Source organism: Eucyclogobius newberryi, unplaced genomic scaffold (assembly GCF_026437365.1).
Source record: "Eucyclogobius newberryi isolate DKJ021-1_F unplaced genomic scaffold, fEucNew1.0.hap1 SCAF_20, whole genome shotgun sequence".
Taxonomy (NCBI): domain Eukaryota; kingdom Metazoa; phylum Chordata; class Actinopteri; order Gobiiformes; family Gobiidae; genus Eucyclogobius; species Eucyclogobius newberryi.
In genome coordinates, this window is record NW_027315835.1 from 17,741,377 (window position 1) to 17,753,781 (window position 12,405).

The 12,405-nt window shown below is 36.0% G+C and overlaps 1 protein-coding gene across 9 annotated transcripts in view; it reads left to right on the forward strand.

The window, feature by feature from the left end:
* LOC140368959 (voltage-gated potassium channel KCNC1-like) overlaps positions 1–11,225 on the forward strand; it is a 33,987-nt gene extending 22,762 nt beyond the window's left edge. For 4 of the 9 annotated variants that reach the window (XR_011928209.1, XM_072456134.1, XM_072456136.1 and 1 more), the window contains 2 exons: positions 1,581–1,621; positions 6,788–11,225. Coding sequence is in view for 5 of the 9 variants with exons in the window: in XM_072456136.1 (XP_072312237.1) it covers positions 1,581–1,621 (41 nt within the window). In the remaining 4 variants the exon portion in view is untranslated. Of the gene's footprint in view, positions 1–1,580; positions 1,622–3,335; positions 3,616–6,787 lie in introns of those variants that run through there. The other 5 variants (XM_072456133.1, XM_072456139.1, XM_072456137.1 and 2 more) reach the window with 4 other exon arrangements.
* Positions 11,226–12,405: the final 1,180 nt, after the last annotated feature.

The window sequence follows — 12,405 nt, forward strand, 5'->3', positions numbered from 1 at the left end:
TGGTGACTGAAACACTCAAGTTAAAAAACAGACAAATGCTATGACAGACTTGATTGAAAGGGGCCTCACACAGTCTAAGGTAAGCAGTCTTTGCTCAAGTGCCTCATTCAGAGGACCTTGACATTGCCTCAGTTTTAACTGTTTGTATAAATCAATAATTTAAATGCTGCATTATCCCTCTTTAAAGCAACCGCATCAGTATATTTAGACTTTTACATATAAAAATACTTTTACATGCCAGTTGAGCTTCCAGTGTTAGCTGAGGCCTGGTCATTTAAATGTCCCAGTTAAGATCGGGGCATTGTTAATGGAAGAATAAATGTGTTACTCTAATTGTTTTTAAAGAGGGATTCTCTTGCTTTAAGTATACATTTTTATGTGCTTCACTTTTTATACTGTATATGCCTAAGATGTTCAGCCAACATTTTAGTGTTGACTTCACTAAATGCAGTTTGCATGGCTTACTAAGGTCAAACTGTTTTTGATGATCCTTCCTTTGAAAATCTCTGTCTTTTGTTGTCATTTACCCATTTTAGTGTTATTGTGTGAAGTTAATATTATTTGGTTATTATAATTTATTGTCTATGTGGGTTTTTGTGCAGTTATAATTGTTACATTTTGTGAGTGCTTATTTTTGATGTTTGTATAACCAGGTTACAGGTTATTTTATCATTTCTGTGGTTTTCTGTGTGTTTTTTTTTTTTTATTGTGGTGTACTATGTGCAAGTTTGACTTTTCCCTATGTCCCTCCTGTATTTCTATCTTCCTTTCTTTTTTCTCTTTAATCAATTGGAATGGAAAAGAAAAACTATCAAAAGGAAACTACAACTTCCACCACTCTAATACTTTTGTATTTGTTTAAAATACAGCTATTGCTTATAATTACACCAACTACAGGCAACTAAAATTGTGCAAAGTTCAAAACTAACCAGTGTAATGTGTGAAATTATAACACGTCATTGTCTTTGTCATTATGTTCATATGTCTATACTATAACACTATAATGCATGCTATAGTTTCTCTGTGTCCATTCTATCTCTTCTTTATCATTAAATCTGCAAATATTTTCAGATTCTGACCCTTACCCCTTATACGTACTACACTGTACTGCATGTACACGCTAGATATTAAATATTTACTGATTTGGCTTCAGTGATAACAGCCCGTGTGACATATGTGCATTTGCCAAGTTACATATTTTCCCAAAAGACACCTAGGTATTAGCTCTCAATAGACTCTCTGTGGTTTTGTAATAAACTAATTGCATACTGTATGATTAAACCAATGGTCATCAAAACGCCAATACATCTAATTATATAGGTAACAGGAGATAACAGTATCTGATACAGCCATTGATCCAACGAGACAATGATACAGTATGTGCCAAATATAGTTTTTATTGAGTCAGCACATCATGTGTTGATCTTTTTTAAAAAGCTCATACATTCAGTACATACAGAGTTAAGTTGGTTCAGTTACTCTGAATATTTGCAGTGTCAGTCTCTCCCTGTTCTTATGTGTGTCCCTCTTCATAATCTCATTCCTCTGTGATTAACACTCATTCTCCATCCCATCCCCAGGCCGCCACTGCAGTGCAAGTGTAACTAAAGTCTGTCAGTAGGTAGGTATGCTCACTCTCCCATTGTGCAAATTAAGTGTGACTTTGTCAGAATGATGTCAATTCTGAGCTGAGCTGCACAAATACACTGGGTGGACTTTGGCTGATTGCAGTCGCACATTTTACTTCATAATTATTTTCAAAACATTGCTTATATTTAAATATATATTATTAACTTTAAAGCATTTTACTCACCAGACTGATCTTCACCAAAGTGACCTTTTGAATGTTACTCAAAGTAACTAAACTAGTGTTTGTTTTCACAATATATGGAATATGCATATGTGAAATAAATATTGAATCAGCAGGGTATTGAACAAACAAATATGACCTGTGCCATCTTTACATTTGTTGTGACACAACACCTCAAAACCTCAACTCAAAACAGTTATCTTATTGTGCTAATTCATTTCAATCAGTTGTTCAATTATACTGGAAATATAAGTGTTTTTTTTTTTTTTTTTTTTTTTGTCCAAATAAGCTTTTTTTCTTTTACGGTTGATGTACATCTTAGAGTGGTGGAATTGGAAAGTAAACTCTTAATATTTATCAGGAAGGTACAAAGGGCTTCATACAAATACAGTGGGTGTCATGATGAACTGACCTTATGATGGCTGGAGATTAGTACTGAATACCATTCATGAATCCAATAAGTTTCATTGTATTATAGTGGGGAGTACTAAGCACCATCCATTTTTGGCCAGTTGTCCATTGTTATGGATGACAACAGCTACATAACAATGTTTAATTCACTTGATACAACAACACTGTCAACACAACAGATTCTTTAAGGTAATTTCTAACAGGGTCTGCATGAAAACACCAGTAATGCACTGTGGGAAATAAATAGATACATTGTTTAATTGTTGTAAGTACCGGTAAACTGCAGATTAATGTCTCATTTCCCATTGTACATAAACTGGTCCCTACAATGTGATTTATGGAAAATGTTGACCATTTGAAGTTTAGTGGACTCAAGCTATTCTCATTGTTTGAATTAGTATGATTTCTATAAGTGCTAAATGAGCCCAAAAACTTGAGTGGTCAGCACTATCTCAGTATCTGAGGATTTTGTAAATGGACTGTATTTTGTCTAAAACACTCATTCAGTGTTAGCCTGGCACTGCCAGACTTCTCGTTGTATCTATGAATAGTTTGGGAGAGCTCCAAATCAATCTATATTTAGTTTATCTGTTCATTTTGAGAGCAGAAGTGAACTAATTCACTGTAGCTCCATGCACAATCCCTGTTATTTTGAAAGCGGAATCTCAGCCAATTGGCCCACAATTCAATGTGACACTTCAAACCATACGTCACTGCAAAGTTATTTTTACATGGGTTTATTTATCCTGACAGGAGTTGCAGGAAGATGGTTTTCCAGGCACAGTTCTTGGATCTGGCTAGCCAAGCTAATTGGGATGTTTTATTCAACAAAGCCACTAGGTATACACAGTTAACTAACTACACCATTTGGGTGGTTCTGTAATGTAAAAGGCATATCATAACTCTCATTTTCTTGTTTTGTCTTGTCCTGTCTGTCTTGTCTGTGTCTGTCCTTCTGTGTCCTTGTGTTCCTTAATTTGACCTTTATCTTATCCTTATTCTCCACACGTATGTGCTTTTTAATTTTGTTTGTTTTAATCTTTTCATTTTTAAAATAAATTTATAATGCTACACACTTTTTTGTTTACTGAACAAATTAACATCTATTTGGCAGCATCAGGCGACGAGAAATCTCCAAGCCTCAGTAATATTTCAGGAATGGCCGGCTCGTCCCTGCGACTCGCTCCCATTGCTAGTCCACATTTTGAAACATATGAAACCCCAGGTCCCCTGCGGCGCTGCCGTTCCCCTATCCCATCAATTTTGTAGCAAAATGATGCTCCTTAAAATATGCCAAAGTTAACTAACAAATGTCAGAGGCTGAAATGTGCAAAAATTATAGCAATAATGGCAAGAATAAAATCATAAATAAACAAAGTATGGCCACTCGTGACGACATAAATGCATGCGTTTAGTGATATTCTAGTACCAACTGTAGATTTAACAAGAAAGTATTAAACTACATTACATTTAATGTAAATATGACTAAGCAAATATTCAAATTAACTTTTAATAGAGACTCAAGCATTTGGGAAAACATATGCATAGATAAGAAAATCAACTGTCACATTAGGCAAATATCTTCATGCATAACTTTTACAAAAAGAAAGCATCTACTTGGTAAAAGATTATTGTATGTATAAATGTAGACATGGTTTGGCACTGTTTATGTTCATGCCGTAGTTGCACTTCCCTGCAACAAAGAAAACTTAAACTTAGTTAAGTGTTAACTAAGAAAACATTTTAATCAGCACATTTCAAATTTTAGTAATTAATAATGATATTGAACTACAGAATTGTATTGGAATTTGTATTGTTCAATCTATAGAGTTGGGTAGATAAAAAATATAATTTATCCAATATAATTAAGAAATGAATTACACCTGAGACAATTTGTTAATACGACATTTTTAAAATTCATTTATTTTTAAATATGGGGGATTTTGACTAAAATTAAATAAAAGTGCAAGATCGCAATGTTATTACTTATTCAGTAATACAGATATGCAATAATATTAGTACAATGCTGGAAATATGTTGTATACATACATGTGTAAATATACTGCTCTTCTTGATCACAGTGATCTGTTTATGAACTAACTCTGTGTGTACAGTACAATAACATGAGCCATTTGTCTACCCTTTGCAGTTGTTGTGTTTTACCTTTTTTGTTCTGGTTTGTGGTGTCTTTTATATGACTGATCACGTTTAGTGTATTTATATGTAGTGTACATTTCATTGTAAGAATAAACAGATCCGAACAGAATATCTTTTTAGGGCAGATCAGGGAATTGTTTAGAATTACTGTAAGTGCTCACTGTCACTGTCCGTGGTCCTGATTACAAAGATTTTTGTGTACATTGATGTCTCTCTAACTTGACAAATATGTTGATTCAAAAATTCATATGTGATTTTCTTTTTTTTTGTTAACAAAAATGTAAGGTCTGCCTTTATATCCTTTTGTCTTTTTTTTTTAAACCAACAGATTATTTTCTTAACATGTTTATAGATTATTTCTATCTTTTGAAAAATGTTTTGGACATGGCAAATTTGACTCTATGTACAATAAGCAAGATGCCCCATGTTTCTTCAACCATCCAAAGAAGGACAAGTCATCTATACACATAAAAAGGCAATGGATGGACATTTTTCAAAATTATATAAATGGCACAATCTTTTCATGTGCTGTATAATGTAACCACAGAAAGGGTTTTAATTTATCAAACAATTGGACTAAAAATGTACATCATCAATTATCTTCTCTCATGTAAACACTGTTTAAAGTGGCACTGTGTAATGCTGAGGATAGTAAATCAATAAATACACAAGCAGTGTCCAGCGGCCTGTGGAATCACTTTGCTCCAAACCAGGACGTTTGTGAGTAGGTGTGTCCTCCATGGCCCTGGACTTTCTGTATGATGAGGGATTCACCCATACCACCTGTGGCATGTCATGCCTCCTCATTCTGAAATGTGCCAAGAGCCTGTATTGGCTGGTGTGGTGATCTGCAGAGTCCAACACTAGGTACTGAAATTACAACTAGTGTATACAAAAAAAAGACCTGTTCTTTCCCCAAAGAAACTAATGCACACTTTCAAGCATGATGCTGTATATATCTACTCCTAGGCCTTCACTATTATTGTTTTGTGAAGCTTACTATGACATCTTTTTTTAATGATAGGTAAACAGCCTTTCATGACTGTGTGGTCACTCATTTTATTCAAGTGCTTTGCCTGTTAGCTTTTTATTGAATAATTTACTATTATTGATTCACTGTGAATAATAGAATGATATACATAAGGTGGAATGATAATAAGCATATGCAAAAGAAGTATTTTTATAAGGGTAGAAGAAGATAGTTTAGAAGTGTCTCCAGAAATGCGACTGTGAGAGAAGGTTCATCTGTGCCTCAGTCTGAGAGCTCATGGCTGCAATCAGCTCACATTGAAGTCAGGTAGCAAACCCTCGGCCGCCTGTGCCTGCTCTCACACACCTGCCGCTCCCTCACCTGCTGCGCCTGACTGCTCCTCATCTAGTCATCAGTATGTGACTGAATAGTCCATCACAAACTGATGTATAACAAAAACGAAAGCATTTATTTGAGACACTAGTAGTATTAGAATTATTATTATTATTATTATTAGTATTAGTATTAGAAGGTTTGAACCTGCGTTCAACTGATCCAGGGGCAGATTCTCCAGACTTACTTCAGAGGAGTCAAACGTGGTATGGGTGGATCCCTCATTATCATACAGGGGGACCTGAGCACACCCTTCAAAGGAAAAGAGAACAGTGGTCCCCAATGTTGATGAAGAAAAGTACACTAAAGAAATTCCCTCTGGTGTTCAAATCTCTTTTAATACATTTTTACACAGTGCACCTTTTAAATGATGAGAATGAACTGTGTAACTGTAAGTTCCTCTATGAGGACTACCTAGGCTCCAATGTCATTTAGAATGCATGCAAACAGCTAGATTTCACTAGCTACTCCTGCAAGTAATGCTGTTTATGTTCATGTGTAGGCTAAATGTATAGACAGTTACATTAAAACCATATGAACCAAAAATCTACAACAACAAAAAACGTCATTACTTGATTATCTTGGTGTGACCAATAAGAAAAACTTTAGTTATTTAAAATGTCCTTAATTTTGATGTGAAGATAAGAGCTGGTCCAACTTACTGTATATCCCGCTCATCTTGTTGTTTTTTGTAAAAGGTATGTGGAATTTATGTTATGACGTACATTTCTGCATTTCTTTATTGTGTGGTTAAATTGTGAATGATTTGTCTCACATATGATAATGTTTAATAAGAAAGTTTTGTGAAAACATTTCTATATTACGAGTAATAGCTGCTAAATGTTACTAAATACACTGTAATTGTGCACTTTACTTCGGCGAGCTATAAGCTGCAGTGCAGGTAATGGTGATCCTTTTGTACACACTAGTTACACACAGCACATGGATTCAACACTGTGACACTTATTGATTTTAGTATCATCATAAAGATGTGCATTCTTTCTCTTGTGACAACTAGTAATGGCTTTCTGTTCTTGTCTTTGCAGTGTTAAGTTTCTAGCATTCGCCTTTTCTCTTACGAGGAGTCAGTAACCAGTATACACAAATTTGCAACGGGAGCCCTGTAAGCAACACACGTGACATGGATGGATCCATGGGGTGACGAGAGAGAGACCAGAGGTCAATGGTGAATTTATGGTCTGCTCCTCACATTGTTACCAAAGCAGCCTCTTGGAACTCTGACCACACTTGGACCACAGTCCTGACTTTTATTTTTCCTGCAAAATGACTGAGCATTGCACTGACAGACTTTGGGAGACAAAGACTCCTGTTTACACATTCCAGATGACACGGCTAACATCATATCCACCATCTTGTATAATGATCAATTCAGAACTATCACCTGAGCAACACAACTACAACTACTTCACAAAGGACTGACTGTACAATGTAGCATCTCTGCTAACATACTGTAGCATTTGAAGGCTGGGACCTAACTTGACTAAACTCATTATTAGTTTTAGGAGAGAAGAAATTATGCATTCAAGAGATCTTTTCGATGTCATTTAACTCTTACGTTCCTTTCCAATGAAAAGAAATGAAAGGTACATGAGAGACAAAGCACTAGTCTAAGAAAATTATACATTCCAAAAAAAGAAGAAAAAAAAGTTTAAAATAAATGCACTAAATTTAAAGGTATGTGATCCTTTAGAGCCCCTAAGCACTACGCTGTAATCTCTGCCATTAATCATGTCTTCCATTCACCTCTATCAGAATAACACTGCCCTGTACCATTACCAATTAAAAAAAAAACACTAGTGGTCCGGCTAAACAAACTAAGCACATGTAGCATTGGCTCAAACTGCTCATTTAGTCTTCACCAAGTGGAATTGGTAGGCCTATATAAGACTTCTTTATCTCTCATGTACTGAGCTTTTCTGAGATCCACTTGAACTTTCTTAGTCCTGTGGCATGCACTTGCTGAATGACCTGTAATGTATAAAAGACTGGGGAGTGGCGTTTACCACATTTTGGTGACTATCATTCCTCTAATTACACAAATGGTTTGTCCTTGAAACTGCCACTAGAATCTCCTCACATTTGCACATTGAAGCAAGTGTTTTTCCTTGTTTGACTGGGGTCACAAGGAGGACAAACGGACGTCTCATTTTCCAAAATTGGGGAGATACAAAGTATACAAAAAAGGACAGCCATACCACAAGGATTTTCACATGTTTGCTAGCTGGAAATAATCATTCTCTAAGGGACCAATAATACAACCCTACACCCCCAACAGGAAGGCCAACACTGCCAATTAGGCACAAGAATCCCCAGATGCACACTGCCCCAGCTCTCGCTTGCCCATATTGCTGCCAACAACTGCTTCATGGGCAAGTTGGTGTCAAGATAACGGCGGTCCATCATAGGAGCCCAAGGAAAAAAGGGAAAATTTAGCCCAAGGGATGTGAGGATGGATATGTACAAAGAACAAATCTATATTTTGATAAACAAATCAACTAAATGTGGTTACGGAGCAAGTTTGCAATCAGAAAGAAAAGTGCAGCAGAAGAACGGAAGGTAAAATATAATGCAAATATATTGCAATGTGAAATGGAGTCATTGTCCGCGAAAATGTTGTTATCTATGATCAAGATGAAGAAAGGTTTTGCCCTGATGCAAAGGAGAAATCTATTTTAAAAGACTGAGCAGACTGAGAGACTCAAGCCTAACATGTGGACGAAAAGGATGGCCGCTGAGATAAACAAAAGAAAAGAAAAAAGATAATGCATTTTTGTAACTTTGTTTACCAGCATGACTACTTTGCATGACTGTCTTTTCTGCAAGCCCTTAGTTGAAGATAAGGGTGCTAGAGGAACAAAAAAGTATATATAAAATTAATTTTAAAAAAGTTATATGCAATTAATGTTTAAAAAAGATTATAATGAGAAAGAAGAGCTATATTTTGTTTTGAAAAGTGAAAATGTGAATATTGAAATATGTTTAGTTTTTAAAAAAGAATCTCTGCTAATACTGCCCCACATCCAATCTCATTTTAATGTTTTTAGCTAGCTGCTGCCATATTTTTTTAATGACATGAGCTGTACATGTACATTTCTAAGCATTCTTTGGAGGCTTGGCAAACATTTCTAGGAACTGTTTCAGTTTAGTATGTATCTTTTCTCTGATTTATTTGCACAGCTACTGTAGCAATGAAACAAAAGGCTCTCCATGATTTGCTTTATTATGTTCATAGTTTTATTTTTTGGCAATAATTCAAGTTACTTCATGGTTGTAGCAGGGGAAATGGAGAACCTTTGGATTTCATATCATCAATGCATCAATGTAAGCGATGTACAGGTTTTGAATGTCCCAGTGAAGGAGCTTGCTTGGAAAGGCCGTTCTGTTTCACTTGTCAGCTTGAAAATGGGAAAATAAACCTCAAATACATTAATTGCAGATTTGGTGTTGAAAAGTTCAGAGGTTTTGCATGATAACAACTGCCATTCCAAAGTATGGCAATGTGGGATAAAGGACTCAGGTGTGCAGACAGTATGCGTATATGTAGGTGTTTCGCTATTTTATTTCTAACATAATCCTAGTGTATAGACAACAATAATGTGAACACCTCACAGTGATGTGTGTAAACGCATGCTTTATGACTTGATAATCTCTCAAGAGGGGAACAGAGTCTTGACATATCCCCTTAGGCTCCTACCATTGTATGTCATGAACCCAGTCCTGATAACTTTGAAACACTGTGCCGTGGTGTAGAGCAACGTCTTCCTTAGAGAGGCAACTGAAAACTACTCACACTCGCAGTGTCAGCCTGAGTGTGTAGCGGTAGCTTGTCTATGTTTTTAGATGGTCAGGTCTTGCATCGTTACTCATGCTGTCATCTGGTTGGTTTGTAGGCAGCTCATAACAGCACATGACACAATCATTGCACCAATCAAAGAAACCCAGAGCTTCCAAAATGATGTCAGTTTAGTCTTTCAAGTGAGGATGAGATACCAGTGTCCACCCAGAAAGATCAAGAAGAAAATTACATCTCTAATATCTCCTTGTTGAGCACACTTTAAGCATCAAATCCACAGTTGGGTTTCCCACATGAGTTTCGGCCCTGCTGGTCCAGGGTTCAGCTCAGGCAGCTGAATGGTTGTCCATTCCTTTTACTTTGCAAATGGAGGCTCATTTGTTTGAGGCCTAACAGGGCAACACAGCTCACAGACACCACCGTTACAGTCTAAACTGGTATTACAGGGTCTAGAACTTTCACAATTTACAAAAATGGTCAATAGGATTTTCAAGTGTAGTTCATATTTTTGAAGGTAATAAGCATCCTTTATTTGGATAGCCACAAAGACAGTCATAAATATTGTGTGCACACTTGCAGAGGTATTTTTGTCACCACTGTTTTCACTTTTTTCTGTTCATTTCTAATTTCTTGTCTTAACATTGTGAGGCAAAATGTCTTTCTTTATCAACTGCATAATACTGCCTCATTTTGTCATGTTGATTAGAAAGAGTTACAATGTGAATTGCTAAGTCTGTTTTTGTAAAACATGACCAATTTGTGACCATTTACAAATGTTACATAACCAAAAGAAGCAATGCTTAATGTGTTAAACACTGCCAATGGAACATGATGGCATGACAACTGCCCTGGGATAATGCTTATTAATATCCATTTTATTTATGTGCTTATTTATGTTGTTATTTTGTTCTGTTCAAGCAGACACTGTATGCAATCTGCACCACAATGCCACTGATTGACACTCACTGTATGCTCCCGGAGACACAGAGCTCTGTCATCAGTCAAAAACGTTTAGTGGCTTTATGGCTTTCCATAGAGTAATTTAGCAATCAAAAATAACTTTATTTTAAAAAGTGATAAGAGCAGAATTGTTTTAGAGAAAATGCAATTATTCTAAATAGATTTTAATACTGTATATTTAAATGATAATGTGATATATAATGCGACATGTCTCTTGTAGTTCACATAATAGTCACCTTGTGTAGCCATTCCAAAGATTAATTTTACTGCCCAGACAAGGATTTAAAACAGACTTAGGAACTAGTCCATTGTATGTCGATCTTAGTAGGACAGTAAATGGGAAGAGGAGGTGGTCACTGGAGTATCTGGTTGTACTTTCTGCCGGATTTTATTTTTGAAATGTCAGATGACACAAAGAACAAACTTAGATCTGTATAAAGTATATTTCAATGGAATGTTTATGATTTATCTTTTTATATTTTCAAATTAAAATAGAAACATATCAATAAAGTGTCATAATTGAACATACAGTATTTCTACTATCGAGACTTAAAAATGTATGAATGTCAATGCGATCTAATGTGAACCAATCTCCATAGCAGCTTGAATGAAACACTGATTAACAGTTGTGGGATGCTTTTTCAGAGACCTTAAAATTGCTTAAAATCATTGAAATGAACGTTAAAAAAATAAATGAAAAAGTGACATCATTTGTGTTGGTAATTCCTTCTTTGTTTTAAGTAAGATTTTATTTTTATGTCCTGCCTCCGACTGCCACAGTACAGACATTGATCTCATTAGACTTGGAAATAGAATGACAATCACATCTTCCTCTAAACTGGAATTTAACACAAGCAATCTAGGGACTGTGTCTTTCTGAGTTCTGTACCGTAAAGGTGCATAAAGATGCCGGTAATCTATATTTCCAACGTCAAATGTAACGGAGTCATGATATCTGAGAATAATGAGGTCAAATTTTTCCCATACTGCTCAATATCATGTGACTGCAATGTAATATTTGTGAAACCAGAAACCAGCTGTATGTTCCAATAAAGATCTGTGACATTGAAAGGCCAATTCTTCAAAAAGCAAGTGGATTATTTAGCTTACCATTAAACATATGTGAGCCCTTTCCGTGTAATTGAGAAATACATGATGAAGAGTAAAGCTATACAACGCTTTATGGTATCAAATGATTTAGGTTAGTAATTAGACCTGCGGTGTATTTAGGCAGCAAATGCAATTCATAACACAATTCAGTCATCTCTGGGAAAACAGGCTGACTCCAATGACAAGAATGCTTGAGAAAAGGCAATTATAGGTGAACATTAACTGAGAGGAAGAACCACGGTATTTGTAAATTTGGTGCAGCTCAACACAGCACAGCATGAACGAGGAAGAGTAATATAATACGGGTGATGATGATTCATATTACTCGACTTATGGCTGCCAACAATCTCGAGGTGTTCAACATGGTAATGAAACAGGCTGCCATCTCTTGGGAGTCACATCTCATGATTGCTGCACATAGCTGCTTAAGAGATTTAGAGCCCCATCACACCATCACAATCACCTATAGCTACGTCTGCTGCTCATCCTATAACTGCATTTGTATAGGCATCACATGGCTGATTTATACACTGTACTGATGGATTTTTCCAATAAATACTGCACCTGGATGTGCTCCTTCTCTCCTCTGAACATAATGTAAAGACTGTTTTCAAGTGGTTTGGCTGACATACAGTATAGTGTGTTGTATTTGTGTGCTGAATTGATAATTACAGCAGTGCAGATGAGATGGTGAGAGCCGCTAAGGAAATGTCGGCTGAGCCCTCTTGTCAGTTTTATCTGCAGTGTGTCAAAACATCCACTCCCCCTGGTGGTGGTACA